This window comes from Malus domestica, chromosome 07 (assembly GCF_042453785.1).
Source record: "Malus domestica chromosome 07, GDT2T_hap1".
NCBI classification, from domain to species: Eukaryota; Viridiplantae; Streptophyta; class Magnoliopsida; order Rosales; family Rosaceae; genus Malus; species Malus domestica.
In genome coordinates this window covers 17,408,669-17,426,139 of record NC_091667.1, presented here as the reverse complement: position 1 = coordinate 17,426,139, position 17,471 = coordinate 17,408,669, and the positions used below count along the sequence as shown (strand labels likewise).

Genomic DNA, 17,471 nt, shown 5'->3' with positions numbered 1-17,471 from the left:
ACGGAATATTTCATCTGGGTTAAGGGTTATTAGGTTGGGTTAGATTAATAGGTTGGACTTAAGGATTCTAGGCCTAAAGGCCTAAACTAAAAGGGTTTAGGATTTAAAATGCATGAGCTTAAAGCCCCAAAAGGAAATGGCCAAAGGCCTTTAATTAACCAAATAATAATAAAAATAATAATAAAGGGTTAGGTTGGGCTGCCCAGGGTTTTGGGCTTGGTAGGAACGGCCCGAAGGGCCTGGGTTTGGGTTGCTGCTCGCCGGAGTTAAACAGAAGGGAATGATGGATTCGGCCAGAAAACTGAACAACCTTTAAACGTTAATAACTTCCTCGTTACGCAACAAAATCGAGTGAAACAAAAACAAAAGTTGTAGTTCTCGAAGAGACGAAGAGAATGGTACCTCGCACGACATCTAACTCTCTGTGGTTTAGCCGGAAAAAGCTCGAAAGGCACGGGTCAGACTTGAACTTCTCGAAACCGAGTTGTTTCACGTCAAAGCTTCCTCAAACCTTGACTAGAGACCCTAGGGAGTTGCGTAGAGGCTTTCCCGAGTCCTAAAACATCGTGACTCGGTTGAAAACACGTCGAACTCAACTCGTTCGAGTTCGGACCTTCCGAGTTGGCGAGTCAAAACTCGTCCATTCTTGGTTTGGTTGGTATGGTTATGTTCGTGAAGATGAGAGGAGTAAAATGAGGTTGGTTTCAAGCTCGATTTATGAGCTTTGATGTTCGTTCATGGCGTTGCAGAGGAAGAGAGAATACGGGAGAGAAAGACAGAGAAGAGAGAGAGAACCTTTTCTGATAGAGGGGGACAGAAAATAAAGAAGAGATGGGATAGGTGAGAGTGAAATAATGAAGAGAGGTGCACAGGATGGGATAAAAAGGAATCCAATGGATAGGTTTTTAGATTTCCTACAGTAAAAGGAAATCGAAATCTTTTCGAAGTAAATATTTTTACACTTTAAAATCTACGTCTACTCGTACTAGCGTGTACAATTTAAATGCAATAGGGAGAAATAAAAAGGAAAGCGATAAGAATAAGTCCACGTCTCTTGCCAATAAGGGTATAATCGTCAATTCACATACTCGGGGAGAAATTACATAGGAAAATTAGGGACGGGTCATCACAAAATGACTTTAAGTCATAAGAAAGAAAGAATCCTCAAAAAGTTTAATCGTGCAAGTTTGAATAGCGAAATTGTGACTCTCAAAGTTTTTCACTCTCAATTTATTTTTTACTCTTTGCATTTCGAATTATGCTTACCGTAATTTAGATGAATTTTAATATATTTATCCTATTGTTTGTATTTTGAGAGGGACTTCCTCCAAAATCTTGAGTAACTGTTCTAAATTCTACAAGGAGTTCTAAAAATTATCATGAAAAAAAAAAAAAGAATAAAAAGACGATTCAGCGCATAGGACCGGATCATTCTGTTATGCATGTTTTTTGGCTGACATCTCACTCTCAACCACTGTTCTAAAATTCCTGCCTAGCAACGCCTGGGCATCTAGGTGCTAAGCGGTTAGCCACCGCTTCGATTATTCACCAGGCGTTTGAAATTTAGAAAATGACACATATACCTGCTTAGGCGCCAGCCTAACCCGCCTAAACTCGCCTTGCAACTTTTACTTAGACAAAAAGTATATAACTTTTATTTTTCATTTTATTTCTTTTAATAAATTGTAAGAGACTTGTTAAATACTTAGATGAGCACACATTATATACTTGTTCTCATGTTTTATTATGTTTTACTACTTTATAATATATATGTTGTTGATGCACAAAACCGGAAGTCTTTGAACAACGTAAATCCGACAGTGAATCTGCAAGTAATGTAAATAACACAAGATGTATCGTGGTTCACCCCAAGATTTGGGCTACGTCCACACTGATTATGTATTTATCTGAGAAGTGATGGAGAGAGATTCAGAGCATCTGAGGGAGAGAGTGAGGTATCTGATGGCCTAGGAATTGGTCTCCCCTAATTGTGAGGATGAGGAGTCCTTTTATAGAAAAAGGGATCCTCACTTATTACATATTTGTCCCTTCTTTTATTACATAATTACATTTGAGTCCCCCGAGTATTTATACGAGATCTAAATACGGAAGCTCTAAATATGGTATAAACATATGTCATTCTATTTTACAAATTATGTTTTTCAATGTAATTATGTATATATTTTTTAAATATAAACAAATACTTATTTATACGATATATAATAAATTTATTTAAATCTAGCTAATCTACCTAACGACCTAATCATTAGGTCTCAATCTGCAATCTGACTAGTGTGTTTTTGAACCTTGCTCTCACCACCACAACAACAATCACCTTTGGAAGAGCGTGGGCTCGACCCCACCCCAAATAATAACGTTCCCGGGTGGGTTCGATTTACTCAGTCTCCTTCCAACTGTATCTTTCTCTCTCTAGATTTCTGGGTTCAAGTGCTTACTCTTGAGAGAGAGTAAACGGTGGTCTGTGAGTAAATGGCGGCAGCGTCAGATTTACCAGAGGGGACTATACAGAACGTACTGGAGCAAGAGAGCCTCAAGTGGGTCTTTGTTGGCGGCAAAGGTGGTGTGGGCAAAACGACATGTAGCTCAATCCTCTCGATCCTTCTCTCCCGAGTCAGATCCTCCGTTTTGATCATCTCCACCGACCCCGCTCACAATCTAAGCGATGCTTTTCAGCAGAAGTTCACCAAGACTCCAACTTTGGTTAATGGGTTCACCAATCTCTATGCCATGGTACGCTCTTCGATTCACAATTTATTTATACTGGTTAATTATTTCTTCTTTCAGTAAATTTTGAATTTTGGGAATTATTTTTGGGTGGAATTTTGGGTTTTTGATGAATTTGAGAGATACCCAGTTGCTGGATTCTTAGAATTTGCTGTTATTTGAGCAAATTCGGGATTCCCAGTTCATAGATTTTGAGTTCAGTTTCAGTTCTCTGAACAATTTGTTGAGAATTTGATCTTTTTTTCTGAAATTAGAGCCAATTATTCATTGCCTGGACTAATGAATGTTTCTGAATTTGACCTCTTTATGCATGCAATTGTCTGTGTGTAGTTTGCAGTTTATACCAGTCTCATTGTTTGGTTTTGATCCTACATAGGAAGTGGATCCTACCGTTGAGCACGAAGACATGAGCGGTAGCGATGGAATGGATAATTTGTTTTCTGATCTAGCAAATGCCATTCCTGGAATTGATGAGGCCATGAGCTTTGCAGAGATGCTAAAGTGAGATTCGTGATCCCTTATGTTTGTTTCTTTTAAACCCAATACTTGCTTGCTGTTTACTATCTTGGTAGATTTCCTTGCATGTGCTACTTATTTTAATTTTGTGTTAGTAATCAATCTGCTAAATCATTTGTGGAAATTATGTCCCTGCAGATTGGTCCAAACAATGGATTATTCGGTTATAGTATTTGATACTGCACCAACTGGCCATACGCTTCGACTGTTGCAGTTTCCATCAACCTTGGAGAAAGGTCTGGCGAAAGTGATGTCTTTGAAAAATAAATTTGGCGGTTTAATGACTCAGGTATATACCGTTGAACCCTCTTGTCAGTCATACCTTGCATTCAAATATATATGGTTTAAAACACGAGTGGACTTTTCACTTTTTCACAATTCCTATTGTCCGAGTTTTGTAGGCTTGTAATTGGTCAGTTACAACTGTTTCTACATTGATGGTATTAAGTGTTTCAAAATTGATTGAGGCAGATGACAAGCCTCTTTGGTGTTGGTGACGAATTTGGAGAGGATGCAATTTTGGGAAAGCTGGAGGGCATGAAAGATGTGATTGAACAAGTTAATCAGCAATTCAAAGATCCAGTAAGTATGCTCGATCATTTTCCTTTTTTTTGTTGACTGTATCATTGATTTTGGATAAGATAACAAATGAATGGTAACATATATGTTTGAGATCTGTAATACATTAAAGTAAAGGTAAAGGGGGTAAATAATTATTGAAAGAAAAATAAACTTTTTTCCTTGGTTAGGTTTTGGTTCCCTACAACAACAACAACAATGCCTTTTCCCACTAAGTAGGGTTGGCTGAATGAATCCTAGAATGCCATTACGCTCGATTCTGTGTCACGTTTTCCGTTAGATCCAAGTACTCAAAGTCTTTTCTTAGATTCTCTTCCAAAGTCTTCCTAGGTCTTCCTCTACCCCTTCGGCTCTGAACGTCTGTCTCGTAATCGCATCTTCTAACTAGAGCGTCAATTGGCTTTCGTTTCACATGTCCAAACCACCGTAACCGATTTTCTCTCATCTTTCCATCAATTTCGGCTACTCCTACTTTACCTCGAATATCCTTATTCCTAATCTTATCCTTTCTCGTAAGCCCACAGATCGAACGAAGCATTCTCATCTCCGCTACACTCATTTTATGTACGTGTTGAAGCTTCACCTCCCAACATTTCGTACCATAAAGCATTGCTGGCCTTATGGTTGAGGTTTAGTGGCATACGACGGTCGCATAACGCACTCGATGCACTCGTCCACTTCATCCATCCAGCTTGCATTCTATGGTTGAGGTCTTCATCCAACTCTCTATTCTTTTGCAAGATAGATCCAGGTAGCGAAGGCAGTCACTCTTTGGTACTTCTTGATCTCCAATCCTCACCCCTAAAGAAGAAAAAGTACTTTTTCATGTGGTTGGATAGAAGCTGAAACCTTTTGTTTCCTTCAATATCGTGAGTAGAGATGCTTTGATGAGTCAGTTTTGAAAGGAGAAGGAATTTTAAGTTCTTTTCAAAATCTAACGTTGCTTTCCAAACTTAATCACACTTTTGCCTCCAAATTAAATTTCCAAATATATAGGCATTTATGGATGCATTCAATCTCACTTTTGGCAGGACTTGACAACCTTTGTCTGCGTTTGCATCCCAGAGTTCCTCTCTCTCTATGAAACAGAGAGACTGGTGCAGGAACTCACCAAATTCGAGATAGATACACACAATATCATCATTAACCAAGTACTTTACGATGAAGAAGGTATGCCTACTGTGTCCGTGTACATTAATTTCTTTTACGTGCTCTGAGCTTATGTTTAATCATCTTTTGGGTAATTTTGTTTTTGTAGGCACAGAATCTAAACTACTCAAAGCAAGAATGCGAATGCAACAAAAGTACCTAGATCAGTTCTACATGTTGTATGATGACTTTAACATCACCAAGCTGCCATTGCTGCCGGAAGAGGTAAGACCATAGAGTGCCATAATTTATGAAACTTTGACTTGTTCTGGAAAGAAAAGAGGTTGGTGATCTGTAAACTTCTGCAACATGCTTCCCCATACTTTCCATTTGATTGATTGTTATTTTTGTAAATGTGGAAACCAATGTTATTTTTTCCTTTCACAAATAATGTCTGTGCTTAATATTTTTGTTTAGTTATATTTATTCAAATATTCTTATAATTTTTTTGGTAGAATATTCGGTTATCTGAGAAAAGTAAGGAATGTGATTTCACACCGAATATCCTAGTGCTTTGATATTTCTTCGGTCGGTTGATTAATTTACTAAGACTCCTTTTTTTCATTCCACAATGTATAGTGTGGGAGATATTCTTGATGGGTTTTGTGAGACCACCATCTGATGATTTCTATCCATAAAATATCTGAGGCCTCTTTATTCTTCGATTTGATTCCAATTTGGTACTGTATGTGGTAACTAAATTCACCTCTTTTCAAGGAGGCTTCTTCTCTAAGGCTTATTAGCTTTAGAATTTGCATTAACATTTGCACCATGAGTATTCGTAATCTGACATTTGTCATTGTATAAGCACAATTACAATCATTGGCTTATTATTCAACATCCCTTTGATTACTTTTGTAGGTTACAGGAGTTGATGCTCTAAAAGCGTTTTCGTGTCATTTTCTGACACCATACCAACCTTCCACCAGCAAAGGCACAGTGGAAGAGTTGGAGCAAAGGGTGCTCACTCTAAGGCAGCAGTTGAAAGACGCCGAAACAGAACAAGAAAGACTGAGGAAAGGAAAACAAAAGGTCTAATACTCCCATGTTTACCACCTTCCTAGTTTAGCAACAGAGGGCATACTCACTTCCCAGTTTAGGCTATATGCCGATAGATGTTTCCGGGTTGCTTGGTTTATTTGATGAGTTCTTTTACGTCGTCCTAGAATCTAGATCAAAAGAACTGTCATGTATTGGACATTAATGTAATTTACTTCATTGAAGATTCTGACGTCGAAGAATTTATAGGCGAAATTATTTTGTTCTATCACCTGCCCTTAGCTCTATGTCAGATTGTGTTGCAATTTTGTTGCGGAAAGAATAGTAAATGGATTATAAGCTTTGTATACATTGGATTCTGGCACCATTGTGGGAGTATGAATGGGCATTTTACAGGGATTTATTTTTTTATTTTCTTTTATTAGTAATTATTTCGAACCAATTAGTCTGCAACTCTGCCATGACTCATGAGTCACGACAAATAAGATTATCGATTAGGCAAAAATCGTGTAAGTTTTGATCCACAATTCTTCACATTTTAATCATTCCAGATTGTGATGGAGAAAAAAAAAATCCCATGTTAGGAGTTGTGTGTTCATATCAAATTAATATGAGACCCTAATAAATAGTACCATTTTCCAAAATGATATCGCTAATCTATGCTAATGAGAGTGGGAGGGTTTGACCCAATATGTAATGAGTTGAAGAGGAAAGGCGTAACTGCTAAAGCAATCCACCACTTGTGACTTTTCTTGTAATTAAAATGTCTACTAATTGCCGTTTAGTACTATAATTTAATGATATTCCTCTTCATTTGTAAGTGAGATGTATTAGATTTGATTCTCACTAAAGACGAATTTGAACTAAATACTTGTGAGGTGTAACGACCTGTTTCGATAATTATGTTTTAATTAGTTAAAATTACGGAAATACCCCTAATAACATAAAGGTTGACTTTTGTCTGTTGACATGTTAGACTTTTTTGTTTAATTTATCTCTGTAGCTCTCGTTGATACGAATGTGTAGGTGCAATCGGAATCGAATTTGGAGCTAAAACGAAGCTTCTACGATTTTTGAACGACAAGGGTAATTTGGTAATTTCACAAGTAAAGATTTTTCCCCACTTTGGGCCTCTACACGGCTGACACCTGGCATGTCTTCCCCCATTTTTGGTGCCCTTTTCTCCCCACTCCTGTGACATCTTTCTCTCTAGAACTCTCCCTCTTTCTCTCTCTCGTCTTTACTTTCTTCTCCTCTCCGGCGAGCGCGCACACACACACACACATACATATAGACAACAACCACCACGACCACACCATCACCACCACCTAGATTGTTCCTTCTCTCCCTCACCCCCTCCGATCTCACACTCTCTCTTCTTCTCGGCATTGTGCACAATCACTGTGCACGTAATTTCTGACGAGGTAAGTTCGAATTCACCTCTAAATCTTCCTAGATCGTGTTTAGTACTGTGTTTAGGTAGTTTTTGAGGTGTTTTGGTAGTGTTTGAACTCAAGGATACCTCGAGAACTCTTCTCCATATTTTTCTGTGAGACCCGATGGCTTTCGAGCTAATTTATGACCATGACACAACTCCAAAACGGTGCATCGGTTGGAAGTGATCCAGTCCTCCCTAGTTCGAGTGGTTTTCCGATAGCGGAATATTTGTGGGTGGACCCCTTCTTAAATTGCATATTTTATAAATTGTCAGGGTTGCATGCATGGCATATTTCATGAGTTGAATATGTTTTTCTATTATGTTTTATGGATTTATATACTTATGATTTATTTAAATTGGTTTTATGAAATATTTTTTGAATTATCGAATTTACATTGTTTTTAAAGGTGACAAAATAAGGGATTTTCGTATATGAAATACTTGGGTTTTATGAATATGCGTTTTCATGATTGATGAGATGAGGTTTTAAGCCCTTGAACTTCAGTGTTTTAATATACGAGTTTGACTTATATTTTTCGATGCTTATCTAGAGGGTTATCATACGACACATACGCACAACACGGGTATGATGTCTATGGCCATAGTACACCATTGAAGAATAGTGAGATATTATACCCCCAGCTTCACCGGTGAAACTAGTGTCGGACAGCTTCACTAGCCACGGCTAGTGTCGGTGTGTATGCTATGCTATTTTATGTTTCCTTCTCTGGCGTAACCCAGAGTCATACAGCTTCATCTTCGAGTGATGGGGCCTACCATGTTTTTCACTGGCATAACCCAGTGTTGTACAGCTTCACCTTCGGGTGATGGACAGGTACTGCCTTCGGGCGACTATGATACCACTATAGAGTACAGTATTGATGAGATTATTTACCTTCGTGCGACTTTAGCACCATTATTGAACATTGTTTTACGCATACTTGTTTTACGAATGAATTTATGGCATGCTAGAGTTTCTAGAAAACTTACTATATGTAGTATTATATGGATTTTCAAAACAGGGGGTTGATGTGCTCTAAAAGAAATCGGTTTTTCATAGTATTAGTATTATTATAAATTATGGTCCACTAACCTTTTCTGTTTTGTGCCCTCCCTTAGGACATAGTGACGAGGAGTACGACCTGAGCATCGAGGCTTTTCCCTATCAGTGACCTTGCATCCTTCCGCTTGAGTATGGCTTCCTTTTATGATTATTTGCTTCTTGTTGTCTTACTTCTCTCTAGCACTTTTGTTTAGTGGTATGCTCTAGACATAATCGTACATCTTTTATTTAGATTCGTGATCGTTGGATACTCTGTTTTCTTTCATGCTTAAATTGAATTTACTGTTATTATTGCTTCTAAATGTTGCATATTCGTTGTGAATGTTGTTTTGGCATAATTTTTAGTTTGCTTGTTTCCGCATTTCCTCGTAGCTTCATTCATGGCTTTTGTCACCCTTGGTATCGGCTAACACGTGCCATCCAGGTGTCTTTTGGATATCTAGGTTGTGACGTGTCACGAGACTTACCAGACTCCCCCCACCTAGACTTGGCGATTGTGTCGTGTTTGTCATGTTCATGTCATTTTCGTGACATTCTCGATATCTAAACTAATCTTGTCGTGTCAAACTTGTTAAAATGAACAGGTAATATGACCCAATCCAAACTTGATCCGTTAAAATTAAAGGGTAATATGACTCAACCCATTACCCGTTAAAAAAATATTTTACTTCAATAAAAAATACCACACTAAATTAATATATACACAATGCTACCACTGAATTAGTATCTTCGTACCCTAAACCATAAAAATCCAAACGACGATGTAACCATCATCAAAGCGTCGAAGATGCGATCACGAGCATTTTCATAGTTTTGTTTTAACATTTTTAACACTTGGGAATTAATTATTATATATTATTACACGTTTTCAACTCCACCTAAAAACATTGTTCACGAGGGTTTGAAGGGTTTTAAAAATTCAAACAACGATGTACCCAAAAGTATAGATGATAGTGTTTGCATATTTGTTTCACATTTTCACACTTGTAAATTAATTGTTATGAATTTTTTTTAATGTAATTTGATTTTCCCTACAAAATACCAAAGCACATTAAAAATTCATATTATTAATTTACAAGTGTGAAAAACTTTGAAAAAAAATAGGCAAACGCTCGTGATCGCATCCTTTACACTTTGACGAAGGTTACATTGTCATTTAGATTTTAAAAACCCTCCATACCCTTGTAAACAACGTTTTTTGTTTAAGCAAAATTAATGAAAATGTAAAAAGAATATACAAACACTCGTAAAGACAAGCTCTACAACTTTCGTGAAGAGGTTAACTCCGAAATTCGACACCATAATCCATAAACCCTAGATTTATTTCTAATTGTTGATTGTCGTTCACGTTTACACTCTATTCTTCTTACCAGATTTTATTTTATTTTATTTTTTTTAGATTTTCATTTTGCTTTTAGCGAATACAGAAAAATGAACAATTATGATCGTTGATAATCATGTTCATATTTTTATGGTTAGTGAAAATATTGCTTCATACCTGATGACGAGACATACTCTCCTGTAATGGATGTAATTACATTCAGTTACTAGATAAGTTTGGTGGTTTTCAAAGAAACTTGATATGTGACTTTTGGATGCCATCATTGCATATCTATATGGAGAATTAGATACTGAGATTTGTATGAAAGTCCCAAATAGACTTAAGTTGCCTGAAACAACAAACAAACCATGACATGTGCTCACAATCAAATTAAGGTGATCATTATATGGGTTGAAACAATCTAGACGAATGTGATATAATCATTTCAGTGAGTATTTAATCAAGGAAAGATATACCAATAATGTCACTTGTCCTTATGTGTTTATTAGGTAGTCAAACTTTAGATTTGCTACAATATATGTCGATGACATGAACTTAGTTGGAACTCCTAAAGAGCTCAAAAAAACTACTGAATATCTGAATTTGAAATGAAAGACCTTGGGAAAATAAAGTAATGTCTCGGCCTACAAATTGAGCATTGTACTAGTGGAATTTTGGTTCATCAATCAACTTACATTGAAAAAGTCCTAAAGCGATTGGGGATGGTTAAAGCTTATCTACTCAGTACACCAACAATCATTTGCTCTCTTGACATTGAGAAAGAGCCATTTTGCCCAAAAGAAGATGATGAAATAGTCCTTAGTCCAAAAGTACCATAACTGAGTACAATAAGTGTTTTACTATACTTAGCATAATGTATTAGACCATATATAGTTTTTTCAGTCAACTTATTAGCAAGATATAGCTCTACTCCAACAATTCGACATTGGAAGGGAGTCAAAGATGTTTTAAAATATCTTTATATGATAATAGACATGGGTATCCACAAATGACCAGAATCTTATTGGATAGGCAGATGCTGGTTTTCTCTCCGATCTGCATAAAGCCCGCTCATGAACTGGTATGTGTTCACTTATGGAAATACAACAATGTCATGGCACTCAACGAAGCAAACATTAATTGTTACATCTTCTAATCACTCAGAAATAATTGCTCTCCATGAAGTCAATCGTTAGGTCACAAGCGTTGAGTGGTGACAGTACTAACGTTAATTGTTGATCTCGTTAATGTTAAATGAATGATGTGAACAAATATTGAAGATGATTTCCACTCATACGTCAGCTATAGAGTTTTGAATCACGCTTCAAAACTTGTTTAGGTCATCATTTAACACTAGTAATCTAACATATGTCATACTCTTAAAATGTTAGGCGGTTATTTGAAATATTTTAAAAGATTAAAACCAATTTGAAATTGCCCTAAAAGTTGGGTTGTTATTTGTACTTAACCCTGAAAAGAATAAAACTTTTTCAACCATTTTATTTTCTTTTTGTAAGTTATTGCACCACTTTTCCAAATATTCGTCCACCTAAATTTTTCTCACCCTTGACAGTAAGCGAAGCAAGCAAAATTTTTAGGGTACAGACATTGTACGAAAATCTCATGACTAAAAACCATTTGTAAGAGAGAAGATGGAGTCATAAAATTCCGGAAAAGTTAGTACAAGTATATTTCTTCAACAGATGGTAAATTATCGCCGGTTCGAACCGTACAGCACGTTTCTGAGTGGTAATGGATTCAACAGATTCAACACTGCCAGATCCCCCGACATACCACATCAAGATCGACAAACAACAAATTTCTCGGGAGTTTCCGATCATTTCAACAATCCAGGGTTTGCGTAGTGTTTTGCGACGAGTATATTTCCCTCCTCCTGGTTTTGGTTTTCTAGCATCTGACTAATGGACCAACATTTGTCCAGCAACTTGCTGCCGACGAATTTGCTACTGATGTACATTAACTCACAATTGCAACTGCATGAGAAACAGAGAAGTGTAATCAGCAATTAAAAATAAAACACGAATCTGAGACGAGATGAGAAATTCTGTATACTACTTTTGGTAGGGACGGTATTTCCAACCCATTTGATTTTAGACTATTCAGCAAATGCAAAATAGCTACCTGCTACTTCTAAAATATTGGTTTTATCATGAAATACTAATAACAGAGAAAACTTGCTGACAATATTGTGCGCCTTAGTGTGTATCTCAGTGCTGGCTTTTCGGGTGGGATGTTGATTATACCAAGAAATCCTACGTGTTCTGATATCTATATGAAGGGTCAGGATTCAAAATTCTGCTAAAATCTGTAGATCCTCACATAACTGGAACGAACATCATCAATATGCCTATTACTTTCAAGACTACAATTTGCAATAAATTTTACCAGCTATAGCAAATAAAGATGAAAAATTTGTAACCAAATGATAATTCCAACCTTGTAATCCAGATGCAAACATAAATCAAGTTGGAAGTGAAGACATCTGAATTTGGTCCCTCCCCTAGCATCCCATTTGATGGATCTGAAGTTCGAAAATAATCTTTTCTACCACGTTCCAAAGACGTTGCCTCATATATCCCTACAAATGTTATTTAAATTTTACGAACAAGTTATGCAAAACTAATAAATAAAAATGAAACAGACACCACTTAAATTAAATTTAAAAATGCAGATATGCAAATAAGTGAATTCATACATTAATAAATAAATTACATCCATAAGAAGCACTCATATGTACCAGCAAATATTTCATTTTCAGTAAGTTGCATGGAATACATGAATCACATGATACAATAATAGAGATGAGGATAACGTTGATCACAATCTCAATGACAATGCCGACACTGGCAGTGATGAACACTATAAACATACCAAAGCCCAAAATTAAGCAGCAAATAAGGAAGCCTGGAAAAGAAAAGTCCATTTTGTACACAACTCCATAACGATTATGCATCCTCCAGCTACCATTAAATGCCTTGGAGAAGAGAAAACCATGTGTAACCTATAACACATTAGGAGCATTACTGATCAAACATAAAGTATATGAAATGTTCATGTAGGCAACAAGTAATAACTGATAATCAAGCAATTCTAGATAAATTGGCCAAAATTGCATCGAAAGTTGTGAAATATACCCCTCTTCTGCTATACTATAGACATAAAATATCAAGATTACTCCAAAAAGAATGGTGCTCAGAAAAGCCCAAGTAGAGAAGGACACCTTATCGCTGGTACTTGAAGGTGATCCCTAAGTGCTCCAACAAAAACAACAGGAAAAGTTAGAAAAGTGAACAACAGGGAAGCCAAATAAAGTACAAAACCAACATTAAACAAGGCAAGCCCGTAAAATTAAACTAGAGACCCACTGAAATGTCAATCTAATTAAATTCGACCTAGAACCGCTTATCATATCATAGAACTTACTATGATCATGTCCACAGGAAACAGAAAACATGTTGCAGATGCAATAGTTATCGCATTAAGTCGCCTTTTAAGTTGATTCTGAAAGCACAGAAAGGGCTAAACTAGCAACAATAATTTGTTAATTGTTTTAATTAAAAGAAAAATAAACACACACACACACACACACACACATATATATATATAGGGATAGGATCAAGGGACAAATATTTTTACAAATACTTTTACACTCTTTTTAAGCCTTTGGATTATATGACATCCAAGGGTCCTTATTTATTCATTAAATGACATGGATGCTTATGTGGATTTTAACTAATATTAAAAATAAAATAAAACTGAAAAAATATAAAATCTATAAGGAAATGAAATATAAAATTTAAAGGGAAGAAACCCTATAAGTGTGAACTCCATTAATTCGTAGCCTCAACCTTCCTCTTTGCCTATGAGGCATGCAACTCCATGCCTTGGATTGATACAAAATTCTAATGGCCCCTACAACAAATCAAGCTTTTACTTATTAGTCTAGTAAATCTTCATTAGGTAAGCAAAATAAAACCCTATATTACTGTTCATATCTGCAGGATGATTAAATTTAGTTCTTCAAAATCTTGTTAGTTTTGTCAGTTTAGTTTTCGAATCAAACAAACTATTTCAATCCTTGTTTATGATGGGTATTACCTATGCCTGGTATCATATTTTATTCAATCCTTGTTTACCATGGGTATTACCTATTTCATCCAATCATTGCAGACCTCATCGGCAAAGAAGAGATTTCATGATTTTGTTTTTTTTTTTTTCATCAGGGTTCAAAGTCTGATAATAATGTTTTCACTCCAGCTAGGGTGTGAATCCAAATCTTCATCGAAATGAGAATGGGAGCACCAATTTTAGTTTTAAATTATCTTCCTTTTTAAATTTATATTTAATTTCCTTATAGATTTTATGTTTTTTCAGTTTTATTTTGTTTTTAATATTAGTTAAAATCCACATAAGCATCCATGTCATTTAATAAATAAATTAGGACCCTAGGATGTCATGTAAACTAAAGGCTTAAAAAGAGTGTAAAAATATTTGTAAAAATGTTTGTCCCTTGATCCTATCCCATACATATATATTTCTTGGGTTGGGTTAGAGCAAAAGAGTAATAAGATAATTGAAGATAGAAGAATATCAGCAGTTCAGCACCTTGAGCGAAACACGCCGGGCAATCACCCTCCTCAGTGCTGATAAGATTCCAGCAGAGATTGGAAGTGCCATCTCTTTTATACCCAACACTTGCTCCGTCTGAACCTCATCATCGAGGATATCTTGAAATGGTAATTTCAGGTTAAGTCACAATAACACACTACCAAAACACAATCATTATGTTGAAAACAAGACAGAAGAGGAAAGACAAATGGAAAAGAAGGAACGACAATAAAACACACTATCCTATATAGTAGTGAAAGAACAACAGATTCAATAAGAGAGGACATAGAATGGAGAATATGATTCCATGGCCCATCCTTGAGACAAGAAGTAGAAAGATGCCACCATTGCAATAAGCCCACCTACCTGGTAAAAGATGAAGAAACATCCATGTGAGTAAAGAGGAATCAAATAGCTCCAATTTTCAATCAAAATATTTTTGATATTAAGTCACCAGGACTGTCGATCTTGTATTATTATTCCTTGATATATCTTCACTAAAACTTGAATACCTAAGTCCAGATACCAACCAGCCTAGTCAATGAAGTCCTAATCTATTTTATATAGCCAGAGAAAAAATTCTGGGATATTTGTCCAACAAAGATAATATAATGAAGTGAGAAAATGGCCAAGGTCATTAGTGAAGGCCTTCATGTGCTCGAAGATAATGATAGATTATTTATATGAAGACACGGTCTAAGCAAAGGACAATGCAGCTAACTGAGCTACCTTTTTCCAAACGTGGCCCCTCCGACCATATAATACTCCAGACGGTACTCGAAGGACAGCAGCAGAATACTCTGCTAATATAGCTCTAACATAATATGTAAAGATGAAACAAAATCAGTTATAATTAACAGAATCAATTCTATTTGTTCAAATTATGTTCAATCTGATATCGTCACCACAGTTTTATTGCTACTGGCTAATTGTTGCTCACAATCATACTGACATAATTTGAAAAAATAGGGAAAAAAGTAAATAGAATATTCAGACAATTGAAAACTTATATAAACAAGCACTTGTAAGGCATTAGTAGTGGTATCTGAAATCTTATAAGCCAAGCCTAACTTAGAGGTCCACATGATTTGAGGCCCTTTCCCCACAAAATAAAGTATAAAGCTGTTATGCCACCATTTATTATAGAAGGCACCACCTGAAAACAACAAGGAACACTCAAGAACTATGCAATGGCAATCATTGAATAAACTTTACCGATGCCTATTCAGGTATTTTCTAATAAAAGCCAAAGTATTATGGAACCTGTGTATTTGAGAGCGGCCTGCCCTTCCAAGGTTTTTGCATAATTATAAATAGGGTGGATGCTGGGATCAGGCAGGTGAAGAGAAAAAGTACAACCGAAGCTCCTGTTTCAGACAAGTAGCGATACAAGAAGTGAATTGACCATATTCTCAAGAAATTTCCAATAATATGGATTATTTGAAAGGGTGTTTGCCTACATTAAGGTAAGATCACAGTGGTATAATTAGTTGCATTCAAAAGAACAACAAAGTAAAAACACATGAAATGTTGATCTTGCCCAAAAGAAAAACAAAATATTGGGCTTACACATTGGCATATTAGATACAGTATGATAAACCCCAGAACTTCATAAGTTCTTCTATTATAGGTTTATTATTTGGGTGGAAGGTGGTGAAATAGAAATCTATTCAAGCTATAAGAAAACAACAAAATCCAGACTGAATACAGACTACACAGCAACTAACTTCTACCTTCGACAATGAACATTAGCTCCTTATTACTTATTACATAGTGAAAATTTATAAGCCCATAATCTCGACCTAACCACAGATTGAACCTGCGTAGAAATGAAACTCTCATCACTACCTTCTGATCACCTATTAATCCCCTCTTATGTAAACAGTGATAGTAAACTGTATAAACCTAATAACTGGTGGTAAAGGATATTGACCAACGTGTTCGCACACCAAGTGGAGATATCATAGAATTACGGTGGTGGTGGGGGGTAGGGGTTGGGAAAGGCCCGTTTACTGTAAACTTGAGGCAACTGAAATTACCAACATTGTCTCAACTACAACTAAAATTCCAATTTTTGGGTAAGTAAAGAGGAAAAACAAAACTAATCAACACCAAATTTGTAAAGCATTATACTTAACAATCCAATGGCCCCTCGTACCCGCCAAAGCATTCCAAACCTTCCTAAAATTTTACAGATACAGTTTTCCAAGGTTAGGCAGCTGATTGTTACCCAACAAAAGCTACAACTAGCCCATACTCCACCAAACCCAACTTCACAATTACACAAAGCTAAATTTTGTTTTCTTCTGTTTGCATTTATATTTATACACATTTATTCAGCTACTCATGATGCTCAAACCCTTGAGCACCAAGAAAACTCGGACCCAATTTTCCCAGCAACCAAACAAAACGAAAAGCATTGCCAGTTTTATGATTTCCATACCAGCTGGATTAACAGCATAAGATTTACACACTTTATCAGGAACCAAACGAAGCACTAGGTTTTAGAATTCAAAAATCCTCAAAAATCAAAGAAAAAAATTACAGAGAAATGAGATGAGATTGGGTTACCTGAAATGGGGAGAAGATCCTCCTCCGTCTTCAGGAACTGGCCTCGGAGACATCATTTTCGAACCCAAATGCTTAATCGCAATGTTAATCACAAAATTTGATTACTTCAACAATTAATTGCGGATTATATTCTGCTCTGCAGCTTCATCAGTGGCGAAGATTAAAGCAAACATGGAGCAAAACCTCCTCAAGCTTCGTCTCTGTAACAAAGGGCCAGTGCTTTGTTGACATGAACCCATTAATGAAGACACGAGGCTCCTTCTGTATAACTCTGGTTTTCCTCACTTATCCGGGGCCCATTGATTTTGGACCCGATGGGGTTTAGTACAGTGGGATATTGGGCACTACAATAGGCTTTAGTATATTATGGGGTATTGGGTCTTGAATTATGTTTTTGAATAGCTTTAACGAAAAAGGTTTGGATTAAATTCATTTTACTGAAAAATCATTTACTAATTTTA

General features: G+C 36.2%; 2 protein-coding genes across 5 annotated transcripts; one reads left to right on the top strand and one right to left on the bottom strand.

Moving 5' to 3' along the window:
• The first annotated feature begins 2,286 nt into the window (after nt 1-2,286).
• LOC103439119 (ATPase GET3A) lies at nt 2,287-6,387 on the top strand. Of its 2 annotated transcripts, none has more exons than XM_008377671.4 (7): nt 2,287-2,751; nt 3,122-3,246; nt 3,400-3,550; nt 3,733-3,843; nt 4,872-5,010; nt 5,099-5,214; nt 5,851-6,387. In XM_008377671.4, the coding sequence occupies exons 1-7, from the start codon at nt 2,491-2,493 to the stop codon at nt 6,025-6,027; spliced, it is 1,080 nt and encodes a 359-aa protein (XP_008375893.1). In that variant the 5' UTR covers nt 2,287-2,490; the 3' UTR covers nt 6,028-6,387. The 2 variants fall into 2 exon arrangements, with proteins under 2 accessions (XP_008375893.1, XP_017188952.1); XM_017333463.3 differs by having other exon boundaries at nt 2,398-2,751; nt 3,076-3,246.
• A 5,060-nt stretch (nt 6,388-11,447) lies between these two features.
• On the bottom strand, nt 11,448-17,342 carry LOC103439120 (uncharacterized). Of its 3 annotated transcripts, none has more exons than XM_070824708.1 (10): nt 17,011-17,342; nt 15,703-15,806; nt 15,462-15,595; nt 15,169-15,253; nt 14,437-14,558; nt 13,255-13,350; nt 13,052-13,078; nt 12,703-12,832; nt 12,268-12,409; nt 11,448-11,804 (listed from the first exon to the last, which is right to left on the bottom strand). In XM_070824708.1, the coding sequence occupies exons 1-10, from the start codon at nt 17,064-17,066 to the stop codon at nt 11,648-11,650; spliced, it is 1,053 nt and encodes a 350-aa protein (XP_070680809.1). In that variant the 5' UTR covers nt 17,067-17,342; the 3' UTR covers nt 11,448-11,647. The 3 variants fall into 3 exon arrangements, with proteins under 3 accessions (XP_070680809.1, XP_070680810.1, XP_070680811.1); XM_070824709.1 differs by having other exon boundaries at nt 13,255-13,332; XM_070824710.1 differs by lacking the exon at nt 13,255-13,350.
• Between the last annotated feature and the right edge of the window lie 129 nt (nt 17,343-17,471).